This window comes from Atractosteus spatula, chromosome 2 (genome assembly GCF_055471065.1).
Source record: "Atractosteus spatula isolate fAtrSpa1 chromosome 2, fAtrSpa1.hap1, whole genome shotgun sequence".
NCBI lineage: Eukaryota > Metazoa > Chordata > Actinopteri > Semionotiformes > Lepisosteidae > Atractosteus > Atractosteus spatula.
The window spans coordinates 59,852,589-59,871,682 of NC_142707.1; the positions used below are offsets into that span (position 1 = coordinate 59,852,589).

Consider the following 19,094-nt stretch of genomic DNA (forward strand, 5'->3'; position numbering starts at 1 on the left):
TTATAGGGTTTTTCCCCAGGGCTTTTACAAGACTGTACTGGCTCTCCAGAATATTTTAACAGAACAGTGCATTGTTAAAATTCAAAAGGATCAATAAACTTCTCTAAATTAACTGAATCACGATTTTATTATTGAATAAAATAATAAATTTAAATAATGATGCATGCCCAATGGATTAACATTGAGCTCATTTATTAACATGGCTAACACAAAGGCTTCAGAGAATTGCTCCTATTTCGCTGTGTTCACTCTTTAGCCCAGGAGGGAGAGTGATACTCAACATCCTCAACATCTTCTGTTTCTATGGCAACATTGCCTCCCTCCCCCTTCTTTCTGCCCTCCTACACGCTCTCTTCCTACGCCACCTCCTTTCCACATCCCATCTCCAGGCAGCGACCTCCTTGCACTGAGAGAGACACCCAGATAACGGCATCATTCAAAGAGGAAATACCAAAAATATATATAAAAATGGCGCTCATCCCTTCCCAGGTTTTAAGGCTAGCGATCCTTCTATCGTATTTCTCGATCCTCTGCAATTATAAAGCCATTGACATGCCTGCTCACCAAACTTACGGTGGTAGCTGGAAGTTTTTAACATTCATAGATCTGGTAAGTGTTCGTTGTTCTCGGGTGTTATTCACCACTCACTCATCTAGAGCGTCCCGTTTTCGATGGTAGCCTCATTGCTTCAACTCCTACATACCCTATTGGAGAACCAGGCCTGTTAAAGAGGATTTATAACGTCTTTTCTTTCTTAAGGTTTGATTCCTTTTATATACACGTACTGTAGGTTCATACACACAAAAAACACATTTAATTGAGCCCGAAGCCATTCATTGATTCATTCCCTTTTAATATCAGTGTTTTTTAAAAGGTGCAGTTTTCATCTTTAATGACCAGACGTCTTGTCGGCTGCCTTTCTCATCTCATGGGGGAGCAGGGTGTGGAAGGGTATTTTTGTCATTAGGCTACTCGAAAACCGTAATAGATTAACAAAACTGGTTATGTATTACCTTATATTACTTTCCGCACATGTTAAAAATCGGCAGTGAAAGACAAAAGACAGTCAATAAGGTTTGGCATTATCCTCGGTAACGTTATCAGGTTAGTGGAACTGAAATAAATAGTATTTCAGATAATAGTATTTCAATTAAACGTATACTTTATTAAACGTATACATTTTAATTTTATTTAATGGTAATTGTTTTCCGCAAGATTAGCTGCTACAGACGATGTGATTTGTAAACTATGAAAAAAATAGTTTTCCCAGAAACGTGCATAAGAAGTTGAAAACGGGAGGCTGTTCTTGTATTGTAGGTTTTAGAAATGGTTATTTTCTAAATGCTGAATTAGACTGTTTTTAATTACAAAATTAAGTTATTCCTGTAGCTGCATTTTATTTCTAATAGACAGTTGCTGTCACCACAAACGATGGAGTAGTGTTAAGCACAAAGCTACTTTAAACAAAGAAATATGCACTATGCGGAATGGTCCCCCTTTTAATGTATCTTCAGACTACTGCACCACTGCACTGCTATTGCTGAGTTGTAAATCTAAAAGTTATCCTGAAAGTAACTGTGGTGATTAATTAACAATCAATGTATCAGATAATCAGTGTTGGATCATTGTTATTTCAGTGCTCAGTTGCAGCCAGTTCTTCATTAAAAATCAAAATAAAAATGGGAAAAAGGTGTAATATAAACCGATTGTCACAGTTAATCTTGTAGAGTTATCTAGATTGCTTTGAATTGACTATAGGTAGGTCCTCTTAATTTCTTAAGTGTTTCATTTAAATGTCACATACAATTCTAACCTAAAAATGCTGTAATCCAAATACTTTCTTTCAGTTTTGCAAAATCAATAGCTTATCCATCCTGCTTATTTTAAACTCACGTTTATAAATCAAGTTGTTGTTCATTTTTCTATAATATTATCTCTCTAGCTGATTTGTAGCTAAAACCTACAAAACATCAAGAAAACTCAATTACTTACTACATATCAACAATACAGTGTGTCCAACATCATTATCTTCAACAAGTCAATTAAACTGAATTTTCTGTTTTACGAAGTCTAAAATTATACAAAAGTATCAAATGACGCCCCACCTATTTTACGTATTAATAATAAATAACATTGTTAAATATTATAAAGAAATACCGAAATGAAATAATATTTTCCAATTGATTTAATCAGTTTTGATGAGTAAAGTGAAACCAGTTTGCTTTTTACGCAAACTGTAATATGGGTGAACTGTAAGACTTTTTAATGAACTTTCTTTTTATAGTGTACAAACAAAAAATGTTTAAATATAATAGGCATTACAGTTATGAGCAATAAAACCCTCTGCAGTGGAATTTACAAAGTGCAATGGTTTATCTGTCATGTCTTTAAATAGTATCCCTCTTTTTGTCGGGTCCTATTTCTTATATGAAGTTCAGACTCCAGCACTGGAACAGATAATCTTTGAATATGTTAGATAAGATAGATGTTTTTGCATACACTGTCATACTCATTTAAAAATGTATATTTATTCAACAATTAGAATATAAAAACAAAAGAAATTGAGAGGACCTGATCTGGCCCATGCGACTTGTTTGCTTGCTAGTAGCTCATTGCCAGCAGCCATATCACCCTGCAAGTCACAACTTGCAGAAGCTCAGCAGGTGTGAGCCTAGCCAGCATGTGGGAGACCTTTTGGAAAAAGATAAGGTTGCTGCTGGAAGTGGTATTAGAGGGGCCGGGGCCAGCAGGGGGCGCTCACCCTGCGGTCTGTGTGGGGCCTACTGCCCCAGTATAGTGACGGGAACACTACACTGTAAAGAGGCACCATCTTTCGGATCAGACGTAAAATCAAGGTCCTGACTACCTGTGGGCATTAAAAATCCCAGGCCATTTCTCCAAAAAAGAGTAGGGGTGTTACCCCGGTGTCCTGGCCAAATTTCCCATTGTCCTTTGCCAATCGTGGCCTCCTGATAATCCCTATTGATAAATTGGCTTCAACACTCTGTTCTCCTCCCCACTGATAGCTGGTGTGTGGGGAGTGTTCTGGCGCACTATGGCTGCCTTTGTATCATCCAGGTGGATGCTGCACATTGGTGGTGGAGGGGACCCCGTTACTGTAAAGCGCTTTAGGCTCAGTGTCCAGAAAAGCACTATGTAAGTGAATAATAAGGAATAATTATCATTATTATTGATCCAAAGATTTCATCCATTAATTCTTGCAACATTCTTGTACTTAACTAAATACCCTAATACATTTTCTTATTTATTCTTCCCATCATTGACAAGAAGATGAAAATGATGTGTCAACATAAACACCTGAGACCTAAGACTTTTTCATAAGGATGTTTTTCATGTGTGGTCTTTCCCATCTTAAATTTGTTGTTTATGTATTTGGTACCACAGATACCTCTCTCTACCAGTATATAATAAATGTAATTTGCTAGACTTTTTCCCCAGCCTGAATTAGTGAAAATAATCATATTTTATTTTTGCTGCACCACATCTGTTTTGGTAAACCTAACCCTATTTTGGTATCACCTGTGGTCTTGAGTCCAAACATGCCTTCTAAATTAATCTCAAATTTTGAAAACACTCAATTGAGAAGGTGCATGGATTAGCCTGGTCAATTTGTAGTTTGATGAGTCTTTGGTTTTATTAGGTTGATCTTAGGGATAACTGTATGTAAAATTATTTTTTGTAGCGGATTGGAAAATACCAAATGTTTACATTTTAGATCAAACGTATAAAGTGGTAACTTGCATTTGTAATTGATAATATAAATACAATAGAAATTACAAGTGCAACATGAGTACAGGTCTGTAAAAGAAACATGTCCTATGCTGAAAGGAAATAGATGAATATGCAGCATAACATATGCCGTTTGAAGATGACAAACACAACAGTTATTTCCACAATTCATCAATTCGGAACATCACTCCCGAAGAGCCTACAGTCAAATGGTCTTTTTCTGAGTTTTATGTGTTTTGATAACATTCAAAGTCAGTTTGTACTGTACCAATGCTTCTATTTCTGAGAATAATATTACTGTCCAGCTTAGTGCCTTTCACCTTGTAGAATTTCATGCTGGCTTTCCTCATCAGTTTACTGAAACAATAATAACTAAAATAAGACCTGCATTCAGTTCCCACATGCTGTGTTTTGCTTTGATCAAAATTTGCAGTTCTCCGTCCCTTTGTCAAGCTCATCATCGATGAATTATTAAGATCTGGAATTGTAACCTCACGTCTTAAATGTCCTTCTGTTGAAGAAGCAGAACTAAAGACTCCAGCCTTCTCAGTAATTATCAGCCGATAACTAATTGACCAATTTGTGCAGAAATCTGAAACAAGGTGCCGCTGTTCAGTTGCAAGCTCAATTTTTGGCAAATTAATTGTATGAGTCCTTTCATTCTGGGCTCAAATTGCAGCTTAGTAGAGACAAGGCCCTTGTTCGAGTTTCTAATGAGTTCCTTACGGTTTCTTTTTAAATCCATCCTTGTCAAGATGGACCTCAGTGTTGCCATGGATAATGTTCATCATACTTTACCTGCTGAAAAGATATACTGTAAAGGATTGTTTCTGGAATGCTGGTGGAATTTTGGTTAACATCTTATGAAACTGCAAAGGAACAAGTAAAGGTTTATTCCATGCTTCACACACCTGTACATTTGCGCTCTATGGGCCCTGGCATTCCTCCAGTTTCGAAAACAAGGCTCTGAACGCCCGGAGACTGTCTGTTCTGTTGCTTCAAGGCCGTGGAATGGCCTCTCAGCCCAAGTTAGATCTTGCGAGTGAGTCAGCAATTTCAAATCCTGTCTTATACCTGGAAATTCTGTTTTATTTACTATATTATTTAAAATTTTGTAAACCTTTTCTCGTTTGATGTACTGTAAAGCGACTTGAAATCTTGTATCATGAAACATGCTTCATAAAGATCATACTTAGTCTTAATCTAATGCAAAGCCTAAACTGTTCTGAAGTGGAATAGGAAATGGGTTCCACACTATAAAGCACTTTCAGATACAAGATAGCTAATATTCACATCCAGATATCCTGTTGCATGTGCTTTGGGATTGGCACTGCTTCTGTTAATTCTGGCAATGAATTCATTTTCACAATATGTTTGATGCCCTATTAACAAAGCACGTAGTTGTATTGAGATTAATGTAGGGATTTACAGTATATTTGGAAATCCCCCATGATTCCATTATTGTAACATCTGTAATAGCAATTAACCTTTACAGTGGGAGAGAAAGAACCACCAGGTATCCACTTCTGTGTTAGATGTCATGTTTGCATGACATCTAGTAGTTTATTGTTTTGTATAAGGAAAACAAGTCCAACTTAAAAAAACATTTTTTGGCTTATGACATTCTGTATTCAAATCTTGCTACTGTATATAAATAAATATTTATTTAATACATCTTTCTGTACGTAACACCATATAGTATGTTCTTCTGTATTTCATGCATTAAATGTATTTCTATGTACTGTATGGCAACTTTAAAATTGTGATTTCTGTTTTTAGTTGTAGTCAACGTTACTCATCGCTTGACTGTATTTTTTCCTTTTCTTCCTTTGCTTTCAACTACTTCCTGAATAAATACTGCAATCCTTTGGATTGTAATTTTGTACTTTAAAAAGAAGTAGTTACATAAAAATGTATAAATGTATTGCATTACCAGAATGACATTAGCGTTGCTTTCTTACAACTCTTGGGTTCAGGAACCTTGAACCTGGTCCAGAGCGCCCTCTGTGTGGAGTTTGTATGTTCTCCCCAGGCCAATGAGGATTTTCACAGGTTCTCCAGTGTCCTTCTAAAGTCCAAAAATATGTTGTCTAGGCTAATTGACATTTCTGTCCCCCCTGCTTTGTGCACAAACAAGTTAGGCTCCATCTGACCATGTTTCTGTGTTGGACTAAGTGGTTACTGGAATGGATGAATTACATTTTCTGTTATATTGGGAAAAAAATTAACTTGTTTGCAAGGAAGACTTAATTCTTTCACATTCAGACTTGATGAATCTTATCAGAAACTGGCTAGCTTGATATGCGGTTTTGAACATTCCAGTTCATCTCCTGTTACCATACGAATGTGGTGTAGCAGTGTCTGTAAGAATTATTGTGAATCAAGACAATTAATATGAAGGCATATTGACATACAGTATTGGCCATAAGCCCATACTGTACATGCTGTGGTTCACCAGATCTAAGCAATAAATCTGACAAGTGCACTGTGGCATTGTTTTGTTCGATTAGTACAAATTTCTTTGGCCCACTGACTAAGGTTTTACATTTCATCTGCATGTATTTTAACTGCAGTATCCTCGCCTGAGGCATTGGAGTAGCACAATGCCTTTTTAAGGACAGTTGAGCTACCAGAGGACAATAAGCCAGAGTATGCATGTTCAACCATACAGAGGTTTATGGGACTAAAGAATGTGCTGCAGATAACTATAGTTTTTTTCTGTCATTGATTATCATTCATAGTTTTCTATGTGGCATGCCCATATACTGTACAGTATATGCTTCTGTAGCAATATGTATTCCCTTCTCAATCCATCAATCCTTTATCTTTTGTATGGTACCATCTTATTGGAAATGTTTGGCTAAAAATGTTATGCTGTATCCCACTGTCCATTGTGTAAGCGATAAAGAGCCATGGAGTTTTGCTCTGTTATGTAGAGTTTTGGGTCTTTTGCCTGTAAACTGCCTGTAAGCTGAGGGCTTGGATGCAGTATGCTCTAAAAATTGCAAACATCTATTGCATGATGAAATGTGTGATATTGATACATTGTCCCATAAATGAACTAGCATCAGTCTGAAGTATTGTTCAGCGCTCTTGATATGTCATTGGGAATGTGTGAATGGATCAATATAAATGTAATAAGTGGTGGACAACTAAATGAATAAATAATATTCAGTTTGGTGACAGAACAAAGTTTTTTGTAACTAGTTGCTTTAGTATACTTGTCCCCCTGGTGAGTTTTTAAGGAAGATTCTAAATAGTTTTTCTACAGCATACAATTAGGACAGATGATGATTTTTTTTCTTTTTCATAGAAAACACAATGCAGGCTTCACGTTCCTTTAAATGGTATATTCTTCTTATTATAAGAGCATGCTACTTTTCTGTTTCAGCTGACATCAGTATTTTTGAAATGCCCATTCCTTAAAAAATACCCAACAATTTAGTATACTGTATTTCAAACTTTGGATTCATCACGATGGTGTAATAATGTTTGGATGTCTATATTTATAGAGAACAGTAGAAAAGTTATGAAATTGACTAACGTGGTAGATTTTCAAAGAGAACACTCTTCAAGAAATATAGCGCACAATGCAACATTTTGTACTACCCTAAGGATATCTGTAGGACATGAACAAACTAAAAGATTCTGTTGGATAGGGAAGCCTATTAAGAACACTGTAATTAAAAGCATTAAAGTAAAAGATGGCATGCTGTGTTTAAATTGGGAGAACATTATTTTTGTGAAGTCATAATAAAATGAGAAGGATGGGATACAAAGACAAAAGGAATGTGATTGTTTTGGACCAGTCATTGGTGATAGATATTTTTGCTGGGGGATATCGATCAGTTGTAAGATACACTTTCCAGGTATATGGGGTGATGTAGAAAGCTAGGTTGCGAGGAATGTGTAAGAAGGCAGCAAGCAATAAGTAGATCTTCACAACATGCAGTACTGTACATAGTTATTGGTTTGCAAAATATATTAGCGCTTAAAAGCGATAAAAAGAGGAATATGTTCTGTTGACTGTGTTCCATAATAATAACAGCACCATTGTAAATGAGGTATCCAGTTTGCACTGTCTGCCATGTTTTGTAAAATTATAAAGCTTAGGTGCATTTTAATGATTCTTCAGTGACATCACAGTATTACAAGGTAGAGTTAATATCTCACATTAGTGTTCACTGGATTAAAATACCTTTGTAAACATGAACAGATTTGTAAAACAATGAAGGTCTTGGAGTTGTTACATCAAAGTCACATTAATGTTCAGTTTTCAGAAAGGTAAACATTTTTTAGAAATCTAAAGTTACTGTGCCTAGAATAAAAACAATACTATTTGAATCCTGACTTTAGTGTAAAAGCTCTCTGTGTCTCCTATGAAAGGAATCATTAAAGGTTATTTTAAGGCCATTGTCTTTTATAACAATATATGCTTTTGTAGTCTGCTAACAATGTGAGTTTTGTAACTTTATAAACTAATTTAGATGTACAGTACCTATAGAATGTTTTCTGTCCTTTTCAAAGTAACACATTTGGTGGCCTAGCAGCCTGTAATCAAGACACATTAAATCAGAATGTATTTTACCTTTATTTACACATTGTACATTGTATTTACACACAAACTCCAAGTAAAAAAATACTCAAACATTCTGCAAAACCTAGAAAAAGAGCTGGATAGGTATCCACACTCCTGAGTTACTTCTTGATGGAAGCAACTTTTGCTTGAATTACACGCATTATTCTGTTTGGATAAGTTTATATAAAAGTAGCACACCTAGATATACTGTAGCAGTGTCTTTCCATTCCTTCTTACAGAACCATTTAGTCCGATTGAGAGAGGACTGTGGGTAAATTCCAACCTTCAAGTCCTTCCATAGAGTTTCAGTTGGATTGAGCTCAGGGCTCTGACTGGACCACTTGAGGATCTTTACCTTTTTGTTCTTTAAAAACTCTACTGTTGCTTTGTCAGTTGGCTTATGGTCATTGCCATGTTGAATAGTACACTTCAGTTCCCAGTTTCAGTTTTCTTATGCAGGTGTTCCTCAAGGACATTTCTCCATTCATTTTTCCTTCTGTCTTGGCAAGTGCTTGCTTATGAAAAACAGCCCAGGAAGATGACGATGCCCCTACAATTCTTCACAGTAGGGATGGTGTTCTTTGGCTGATGTGCTGTGTTGGTTTTGAACCAAGCATAGTACATTGTGAGAATGTTCAACAAATTATGTTGAGATGTTATGTTGAACGTTCGGGAATTTATTTTTCACATGGAGATAGTGTGTTAAAATGTCTAAATATAATGTGTGAGGTGTAAAGAGTAAAATAAATTCTGATTTAATGCGTCTTTATTTGTTAGGTCACAAAATGTGTTACTTTGGATAAGGTGTGTAGATTTTCTATAGGCCCCGTGTATCTGTCAGACAGTAACTACAACAAATTCCTTTAACCTCTTTAGAACACACCCACTGTGTACTACACGATACTAAAAATGGGAGTGAAAAAACTGGAAAGTGCAGTGATGTGTTCATTGCAACTCTTGTTTTATCCCTGATGTCGAGGTGCTGCACTGGCTGGAGTCAGACTCAGCTGTGCCTTGGACGTCAGAGGAAAGAGGTTCAGCTCAGTGGTGTGTGAACTGCTGTGGCAGGAGAGCTCCCTAAGGAAGCACTGACTTCCCGCATGCTCGCTCCCAGATCTGATTACCTCACTCCTTCCACAGTGGCGCGTGGGGCAGATAAAAGCATTGTCAAATGCCCAAAATGATTTCCCAGTTGTCCCTTCGGAGGCAGCTGTTAAGCGTAGAATGCTACACGATGTGGAGCACGGTACGCAGAAATGATTTGGAAGACGCCATAAATAAATGTGGAAAATGTTCGCTGAGGAATTTGTTTTCTTCACTCCCAGGGGCTCAGTTCTCGGTGTGAGGCCCCAGTGTATAAGATAAGAAGATCTACGAGCTTGTATAGCATTTTACTGTTTTCTCACACACATTCACAGCATTTTTAGGCAACGAAGATGACTTTCTGCTCTGTGTTTTAACTAGGTACAGTACGTGGTGGGTGTCATTTTTCTGATTTTTAATAACAAGAAAGACAAGCGACAGAAGAGCTTGAACTATTGTTAAACAATGTCTACAAGCTTCGGTAGCTGTGAATATGAGTTTCACTGAATGCAGTAAAACCATTCAGTAAATGGTGAACATTTTAGGTCTCAAAGGAGTGTGGCTGTAGTCAAGAAATGTGTGAAACAGGACTAGTAAATATTTTCTAATTAGTTTAGCTATTCTCATTCAAGTTAAATATCTGGAGAAAAGATGAAAATCCACCAAAAATGAGCGCAGTATCCATCTAACAGATTAGAATTCTGTTTTTGACTGAACCAAAAGTCACTGTACAGAAAATAATAGCTCTCTTTGTAAAGGAAGAACTGGGACATAGTAATGGAAATCCCCACTCCTAGTATTTTCCAAAGTACAGTGCAAAGGCATTTATTTTTAACTGGTTGGATAGTTTGTGTTTATTTTAAAAGCATTACTCTTGTTACAGTATGCTTTATGTTGTGAGTTTTCTTTTCAGAACTGTGATAAAATTATTTATTTTCAATCGTTCTTCTCCTTTAGTTAATATGAAGAAAGAAAAGGCAAATCCAGTTTGAACCTTCATCGAAAACACTATAGTCAAGCTGTTAATTTTAATGTTAAAAAGCTTTCTGTGTTTTTTTTTAAATTGTAGATAACAAATACAGTGCAGAACAATAAGAATACTGTCCATCATGCAACCACCAAATCACTGGTACTCATTCCAAGTTACCCCTGACACCACGAGGCCAAACAATAAAAATCTGAAAATAAATAAATAAGATCTAAATAAAAATAGAATTTAACAATGCCAAGGTAGAGAGTTCCAATGAATTGCCAATATCCTTCCAACCATAGCTATTATTGCTGCTGTGAGGGACAAAGGTCAAGTTATTATTCAGCTGGAGCACCAGGTGTGAGCATGGAATATTCTTGTCGCAAAAAGCAGACAACTACACCCATCCACATTCTGCCAGTCATGAAAGCACATGTAAAATGTTCAGTATTGAGCTCGACAAACAACATAAAGTCTGGGAAGAAAGCTTAACTGAATCAGTTATTAATCAGTTATTAAAAAATAAATCAGGAATTTTGGGAATTCCTAACTGAATCAGGATTTTTGGAAGTCAAAATATCGTCCCAGGAAATTTAGGGTCTCAAAAATAGTCCCAGGTAATTTTGACATTCAAAACCCTCTTTTAAATAGTAACAGTTACTAGAGGTTTTTCTGGAGCCCCGAACAGAAAAACAGAGACCGAGGAAGCCAGTTCTCTGTTTTGCCCCTGAAATCTAGCAGATGAATCTATGCAATTATTATATAGACAGTCTTGTCCCCGATCAGACGTGACAGGCAGGCATTGCAAGGTGTATGTAAAAATAAAGAAAAGCCAGCTAGCTCATAGTGAAATTGCAAATCCTTTTTTGAGTGAAGGTCATTAAAAATATGAGCTAGAATGGGATTTCCTTTGTTTCTTCAATGTTGTATAAAGAAAGGAGCGTTAACTATTAACTGTAAGGCGTTTATGGTTATGGAAAATAGAAGAATGGAAATGCCTTTGCTACACACCAAAATGCCATTATGGGTCAAAATTCAACTTATAGTGTCAAGGGAAACACCAGTATGAATCAGATCTTGAAGTCTTTATGGAAAGACTTTCCTTTCAATGTGAATTCAGAAATTTTAAAATGTTAATGACAAAGTATCTTAAGTGTTCAGCCAGTGGTTTAAAGTAGGTATGTTTTCTCCATAGTAAAATTTTGGACGTAATGCAGTAATTGCATGGAGCAATTGGTTCGCTTATGTAGTTTATTCCACATAGCCATTTCTCTTGTAAAGTTTCTTGTAAAGTTTCTAGAGTCTCCTGTTCCAGAGTAAGGAGACTGAGATGTGTTGATTTCTTAGCGTCAGAGACTCATATGTACTGACAGTTATGCAGATCTGAATCATTGTGGAACACTTACTTTTTCAAAAAGTTGCCTTCATTTAAGTGGATAGAAATCCAGAATGCACTCATTTTAGTATAACTATTGGAAAGTCAACTGATCAGAGAAAAAAAAAACATAGTTGAAAACAACTTGATGTATTTTCTCTTATACAACTACAAGTTCACAAGTTTATCTACTGACTTATCCTGCAAATCTATAGGAATGATGCAGTTTTGTGAAGAAGTACTCTCAATAAGCTGAGTGGCAAATGAAGCTGGTGAATTACGAAGAATTCCACTACGGTGCTTTACTGTACATATTGTCCAATAGTTTCATTAGAAAGAAGAAGGCTGATTGGAAAGAGATGTACAATATGCATGTCTAAATAGTCTACAAGACTCATACAGTATAAATTGGTGCCCATGCATGATAGATAGTATACTTATACAGTAAAGGAACAAGTAAAGGTTTATTTGATTAGGAAAAAAATTGTAAGCATTTATAGGTAGAAATCTCACAAGACACAAGTGCCAGTAAAACAAAAAGTTGTATTTAAACATTTGGATCTTGGTCTTTAAGTAGTTGTCAGTATCATTGTCTGTACAGTCCACAAGTCTTTTAGGAAGTGGCTTTTGCTAGAAGAGTTTTTATAGCTATCATGACCTTTACAAGAAATATGCTGTTTTCTTAATAATAATAATAATAATAATAATAATAATGATAATAATAATAATAGATGGATTTAGATTCTATAGAAAGAGTAAACTGGAAAATCAACTATATCAGGGCAAATACATATGGTAAGAGTAAAAATGAAGCAGCAGAAACATTCATATGATGTAAATGACATCAGTAGAGAGGTTTATAAATAGTTTTTTAGGCTGCTGATTGAAAAGGACTAATTTCAAGTCAAAATATCATACTATAAAGATATTCTCCACATGTGGAATGCTATTATTTTGCACAAATTAAAAGAGGTGAGATCATGTGATGGGCATAAAAGGATTAGATTCCCTCTTGGCAACCCCCCTCCCCTACACAATTTCTTACTGTAGTTTTCTCATTGCCTTCATCTGTATGTGTATATGATTTATCTGAGATGGCAGGCATGTGGAATAAGTTAGGCTCTTCTTGTCCTTCTCCACAAAGAGGCTGTAAGAGTTTGATCCTCCCGAACTGGCTAAGATGGCCATTGAAAGAGCAGACATGGCTTGTGAAAACTGAGATGCTTACAGAGAGTTCCTGAATTGCTTGAATAGCTGAAGATGTATGCGCACAAATGGCAGCTAGTCAGCAATTGATCTCAAAACTGGAGCTCGAATGGAGTTGGGCATTCTGGAATACAAGATAATCAAGCTGGACACTTGTTTGCAGTGAAATAACTGGCCAGGGGGAAACTGACCATGACCATCCAGTCAGACTCTTGAAAAAAACCCATATGAGCCACAGCTTGCTGGAGCTCAGCTGTGATGCCTCTCAATCTGAGACTGTTCACCCTCCGGGACCTCAAAGCACAGCTCCTAACATGCAACTACAATTTAAAAATCATTTTAAACATGGTCACTGCTTTATTTCATTGACTCCTCGATTACATTTCCATGAATGAATAAAATCCTTACCCACACCGTGTGTTAAATCCTTAAAAATTGACTTGAGGCTTAAAAATCATTAGGACATGCACACTTGTCCCCTTTTCAAACCAAAAATTGTATATATTGTAATAGTGATTAAGTGTGTATTGTTTTACAAGATGTGTTCTTGTGCTATTTTATGTGTTGGGAAATTTTCTATTTGTAAAAGTGGAATTTATTTTTATTTCTTACTAGGTGAGATTTTCTTTTCTCTGATGTTTTTGACTACTGTACAGGAGGAATGCCTTGTTATCTAGAATCGGTTTCTTGGCCATATCATAAGGACTCAAGAAAGGAAGAGAATTGAGAGGGCTGGTTTTTCAAATGATGCCCCCTCTTTTTTATTATTTTTTGTGGGTAAAGGCTGCAATAATTCTGCTGCTTGGCACTGTGCTGGTGACAGTGGTACTTTGTCATGGAGTAAGACTGAGCATTTAATATCTGTTGCTTTTATTTGGTCTCTCCATTCTCACTTAGCAGCTGCTGTTTGTACTTTATGTATTTATACCTCTTTGACATCGGAGTAGGTCTTTTATACTCATGACTGATGTTTCTATTTTATCCTGAAACGTATGCATGCTACATTCATCTGCCAAATGGGCTATCCATCTAGATTTGTTACGATGGAGAAAAACAGACATCGCAATGATATAAGAGTCTCATTTGAAAACAAGATGTTTTAGTATTACATAATAATTACTGTATGTCTGCAGAAACCAATGCAAAGGTGTCTTGATTGTATTGCATGGAGTATTCCTGTCTCTATATTGGGATTTGGGTGAGAAAGTGATGATATGAATGCTGATAAAACCCATGTACTGCACAGATCAAAACTGAAGTAGATGAAGGCCAAGTCTCTGGCATCTACGACACTGAGAAATCATATGTGCGATCAGGGTAACACCATTTGCTAGGTGTTATCCTATTATAACACACAACTGCTTTCATTTAATGAATCGGAAATCATGTTGCCTTTTTTTACATTAACTCCTTTTTTTAATACTACTGCAATGGAAAGTGGCGTAAATAAACGTGATTTTTTTCTTTAGACACCATATTGAATTTTTTTCAGCCAGAAGTCAAGCCTGAACTACTATTTTAATGGTACTCAGTACCGATAAATATGAACATTTTACCTGTTCTTTACTAAATTACTGTATATAGTTTATGATCCAGGAAAAATGGATGAGGCTTGTCCAGTTTCTTCAATGACCATATTTCCCACGATGAGAGGGCAGACCCCATTGTATATCCCTGTTTGAGGTAAAGGAGGCAGTTAAAGTTAATTTCCTGACATTGTTAGCATACCATTCAGCTTAAAAGCTTGTAACAGTACAAACTGTACTGCCATGCAGAGAAGTTCTGTTCAGAGGCATGTTAGTGCTGCCATTATACTGTAACTCTTCTCCTGAAAAAGAGAAACATTTCACATATTGTGCAAGCAGTCACCCCTGTGTCTTGGATTAAATCGGTGTGGAAACTTGGAAGGATATACCACTAATGCTGTGGGTTTGGGATAGGAGATGCCGTTGTGTTGTACTGTTCTGTTTTTGCAATATGTAAATTAAAAATGGTTCACAAAAAATAAATTCAAGCGTTATAACATTGTAATCATTAGGTTCTCTATAGTGAAGTAAATTGACCTAGTGCAATGGAATGGCCAAGGGTTTTATTAATATAATGGGTTCCATGAAATCTTGAAAAAACAACTGTGACAACAGCAGGAAATTTTATTGGGTCTACTGTGTACTGTGTACTGTGTACTGTATAAAAGAAAAAAATGATGTCAAGGAATGAGAAATTCCAGCCACACTGTTAGCTGGAAATAATCTTCATTAACTGTCTACATAGGGATGACTCACACTGGTTTTATTGTGCCAGTTTTATCCCTTATAGGAAATTGAAGGTCTGTGGGTTTTAAGAGATTTTTTTGTGCAATAGGTCTGTTGCCCTAATTCAATTTAAAATGATCTTGAAGTGCTAAAAAATAGTTTCAAGTGCTTTCTCTAATTAATAAATTTATAGAAATACAGTAAATGGGAAAATTGGATGTATTAAAACAAAATGCTGTTACAGATAAACTGTATAGACAGATTTAGAGATGCGTGGCCCATAGACAGATTTAAGATATAGGAATAATGAAAACGATTAGAATCCTGAACGATATTTTTAGAATATCTGTCTTGGTTATGAACAAATCTTCAGAGTTTGCATACTATTCATAGGTTTTGAACCAGCTGTTTGAACGAGGTTGTATATAATTGTAATTTATTTGTATGGGTTCTTAAAATGCCCATCAAAATGTGGTTGTAATTATTTATATGGTATTATAGCCAACAGGTAGTCAGTTGGCTACCTGGCTATTTAAGGTGAAGCTGAAAATGAGCTTTACTGTTGAAAATTTCACTAAATCTTTTCATAGTGTGGTGAAAAGGAATTAAGACAGATACACAGTGGAATCTCAAATTATAGATAGTTGTCCTAGATGAACAATAATACCATTATTAAACTAGACATAGATCACCATAATATCTTTTAACTAAACTTATCCTCCAGCCATGGGTTCTCAAGCCCAGAATGATGGAGCTAGTGAAAGAAAATGCCAGAATCTCAATGACTGCAAAGGCAGATGAATCAGCAACAGACTGAGACCAACAGTCATCCTAGACTCCATAGGAACAAAATCCCATTCCGTCAAGAACAATTTGAAAGCTAGGGATAACAAAAGACAAGCGCATTTGTCTTCTCTTCTAACACTGTCACAAAGCCATCCAATTATCAGTTATTAATAATGGGAGCACAAGAATGAACTCTGAGAGCTTCTAGTCATGAACTTCGTTGAAGGCAAGAAGGTCATCAGCTACCAGGAAGAGACAATAATGTTTTTCGGCAGCTGTAATTACAACTGAGAAGCCCTCTTCTGTATCCACTCTGCTCACGCACAGGCTAAAAAAAGTGTCCTAAACATAGTCTCTCTATCCTTTTTCTCGTCTTTACTATGTCTGAAAACCCACAAAGTGCTGTACTGCAATCATGTCTTTCTAAATCAGGTGATATGACATATGATGTTGCTTCCCTCAGGGAAATAGAGTATGTTTTTGCCATCATCCAAAATGAGCTTATAAACCACCTTAATGATTTTCTTACTGGAATCAATGAATGCCTTATGACTATTCTTCCCATACTGGTGGGAGTCAATATTCCACTGTCATTGTTGCATACACTCTTGACACCAATGGTATCCTCCTCCTAAGTAAGCATAGGGAACATTCCTGTTAAAGAAAATGTCACACTGACCATCTCACTGGCTTTTCACGTCTTTGTTTGTGCCCGAAGTCTCAAAGATGGCCACTTCATTCCAGAATTGGGTTGTAGCTGGTTTAGAAGTCAGTTGTTGGGTGACATACTGAATGAAACCTGCTTAGTAATACTGTCCTTAAATGGTTTTTAAGAAGTGTTTTTCAGGGGTCTTCACCACCAAGCTTTTTATTACTTTTTAATTCTGGATGCTCCTGAAAGAAACCACTTATAGAGTTGGTGCAAATGTGATGCCATCCCTGCTATGGTGAAGCTCTCACACACCTTGCATATTCTTGTATCCATCTCTTTTCAGTAGCTTCTGGCATCTCTTAGGCTGCATTTTATTGTGCAGTACCGGTTGTGCTTAATACTTTATTGAGACAAACGCACAAATACATTTTTTCCCCTAAGAGCAGGTCTGACCTACAAGCATTGGAAATACATTTCTTTGGCATTTTTGATTTGTTGACTGCACACATGCTGTTAAAGCCTCCAGCCTATTATGAATACAGAACCATTTTTAAAGTTGTGGACAATCCCAATCATTTTTAATGTGCTTTTGTTGTTGTCCTAATGTTTTCTTTGTGGCATAAGGAAGTCACAATAAGAGCTGTAATGTCCTAATGTCATTCTATGATTGTGATTTTCTAGTTCTGTACATTATGTTGGTAAAAAGATAGAACTAAGCTGAGAGGAAATGTTTTAGTCAGTGGGGTATACAGTCAGTACAGGAATGCAGAGGAGAGACTGAATTTAGGATTAGCCTCTTGCCTCAGATAACTTCATTCCTCCCTTTGTTTTCCTGACAGGTCATTCAAGCAGTTTTCTTCGGGGTGTGTGTACTGACTGATCTCTCCAGCCTGTTGATGAAAGGTAGTGAGAGTCAAGAGCAGGAGAGACAACTGAAGAAGCTCATCAGTCTGCGGGACTGGATGATGGCAGTCTTAGCTTTCCCTGTTGGAGTGGTAAGTGTTTTTGAACTGCAGATAGAAGGACAGATACGTATTTAACACTGGTATGGGTTCCGGACATGAACAGCATTGGAATATACTGTAAAGGTTATGGCAGTGTCAGCTTGATAATGCTACTTTTAAATATGTTTTTAATGAACTGCAAAGTTTATTTCTGTAATTATCGCCTCATTAAATGTTTTAAACCATTAGTTTTCACTTAATGTAAAAGAAACTCATTAATAATTTGGAAATTGCAAAATGCGTTAGGTTACATTTCATTAGGCTTTGTTATTTTCAATTCACACTTTGTTTTTTCTACCCTTCACTGTTACTGAGAAAATAAAAACAAATCTGTTTTCACTATGTTTTATACAGTACGCTGCATTGGTTATGGGGTACTTTCAACTCTATGGGTTCCATGTTCGATTAAAAAATCTTCATTTATTGCATATAGGTCTTCTCCAGATGCTCCAGTTAACTCCCACAGTCCAATGTCAATGGACTTTTCCCATAGTCCAATGTTTTTTCAGGTTAATGAGTGTCTCTAAATTGCCCTGCATATACTCTCATGTGTGCCCCGTGGCGGACTGATGCAGTCCCACCTTGTACCCTGCAAGTGAAATCGATCAAATTTGCCTGTGCATTTAAATTATTAAGGAAACTAAGTTCATATAGCAGCAAAACAACACCCACAAAAGCACGCTACTGCAATCTGCCTGAAAGAAACATTCATGAACAGTCAAAGTGCTGATGACATATAATACTGCTTACATTTCTGAATCAGACTTGTTATAAGCTTTTAGCTTGTTCCATTTAGCCTTTATACTGCAAGCAAACTGCAAGCTAGTACTTAATTAGGCCAGGGGCTCCCAGTCCTGATCCTAGAGGACCACACACCAGCTGCGTTTCGTTCCAGCCAAGTTCTCAGTTACACAATTGAACCCTACATTGACTTAATAATAGGATTAATTTGAAATGGTTGACTATTTTCAGCTCTTAGAAGTGTTGGAGGTTGCCTTTTATCTATCACATTTTCTAAGAATGAAATAAATGAAATCACAGCACTTGAGCCAAAACAACACTTTTGAATATTCGAAACAAGCTATAGTTAGATCAATGAAGGCATCAGTGATGTACAGTACTTACGCTCAGCTGGAATGAAAAGCAGCAAGTGCCTGGACCTCCAGGACCAGAACTGGGAACCCTTGCATTAAGCTACTTGAAATGCATAGAGATGTTTCATTAATGCACTTTATATACCAAGTTTATACTGTATACTGTACTGTACCTCATATACTGAAAATATAGGAATTAAACACTGGGAGTATCTCCCATTGTAAATAAAGAATAACAATGTAGGCCTGTAAACCCGTGCCTTCATCCATCCATTCATTTTCACATCCACTTATCCAGTTCAGAGGCAGGATACATCCTGGACAGGACACCAGTCCATCACAG

At 36.5% G+C, this 19,094-nt stretch overlaps 1 protein-coding gene across 1 annotated transcript in view; it reads left to right on the forward strand.

Annotated features, from left to right (window-relative positions):
• The first annotated feature begins 468 nt into the window (after positions 1-468).
• aig1 (androgen induced 1) overlaps positions 469-19,094 on the forward strand; it is a 64,969-nt gene continuing 46,343 nt past the window's right edge. Inside the window, exons 1-2 of the mRNA XM_088939715.1 lie at positions 469-609; positions 17,493-17,648. Coding sequence (XP_088795841.1) covers positions 469-609; positions 17,493-17,648 — 297 coding nt within the window. The remainder of the gene's footprint in view (positions 610-17,492; positions 17,649-19,094) is intronic.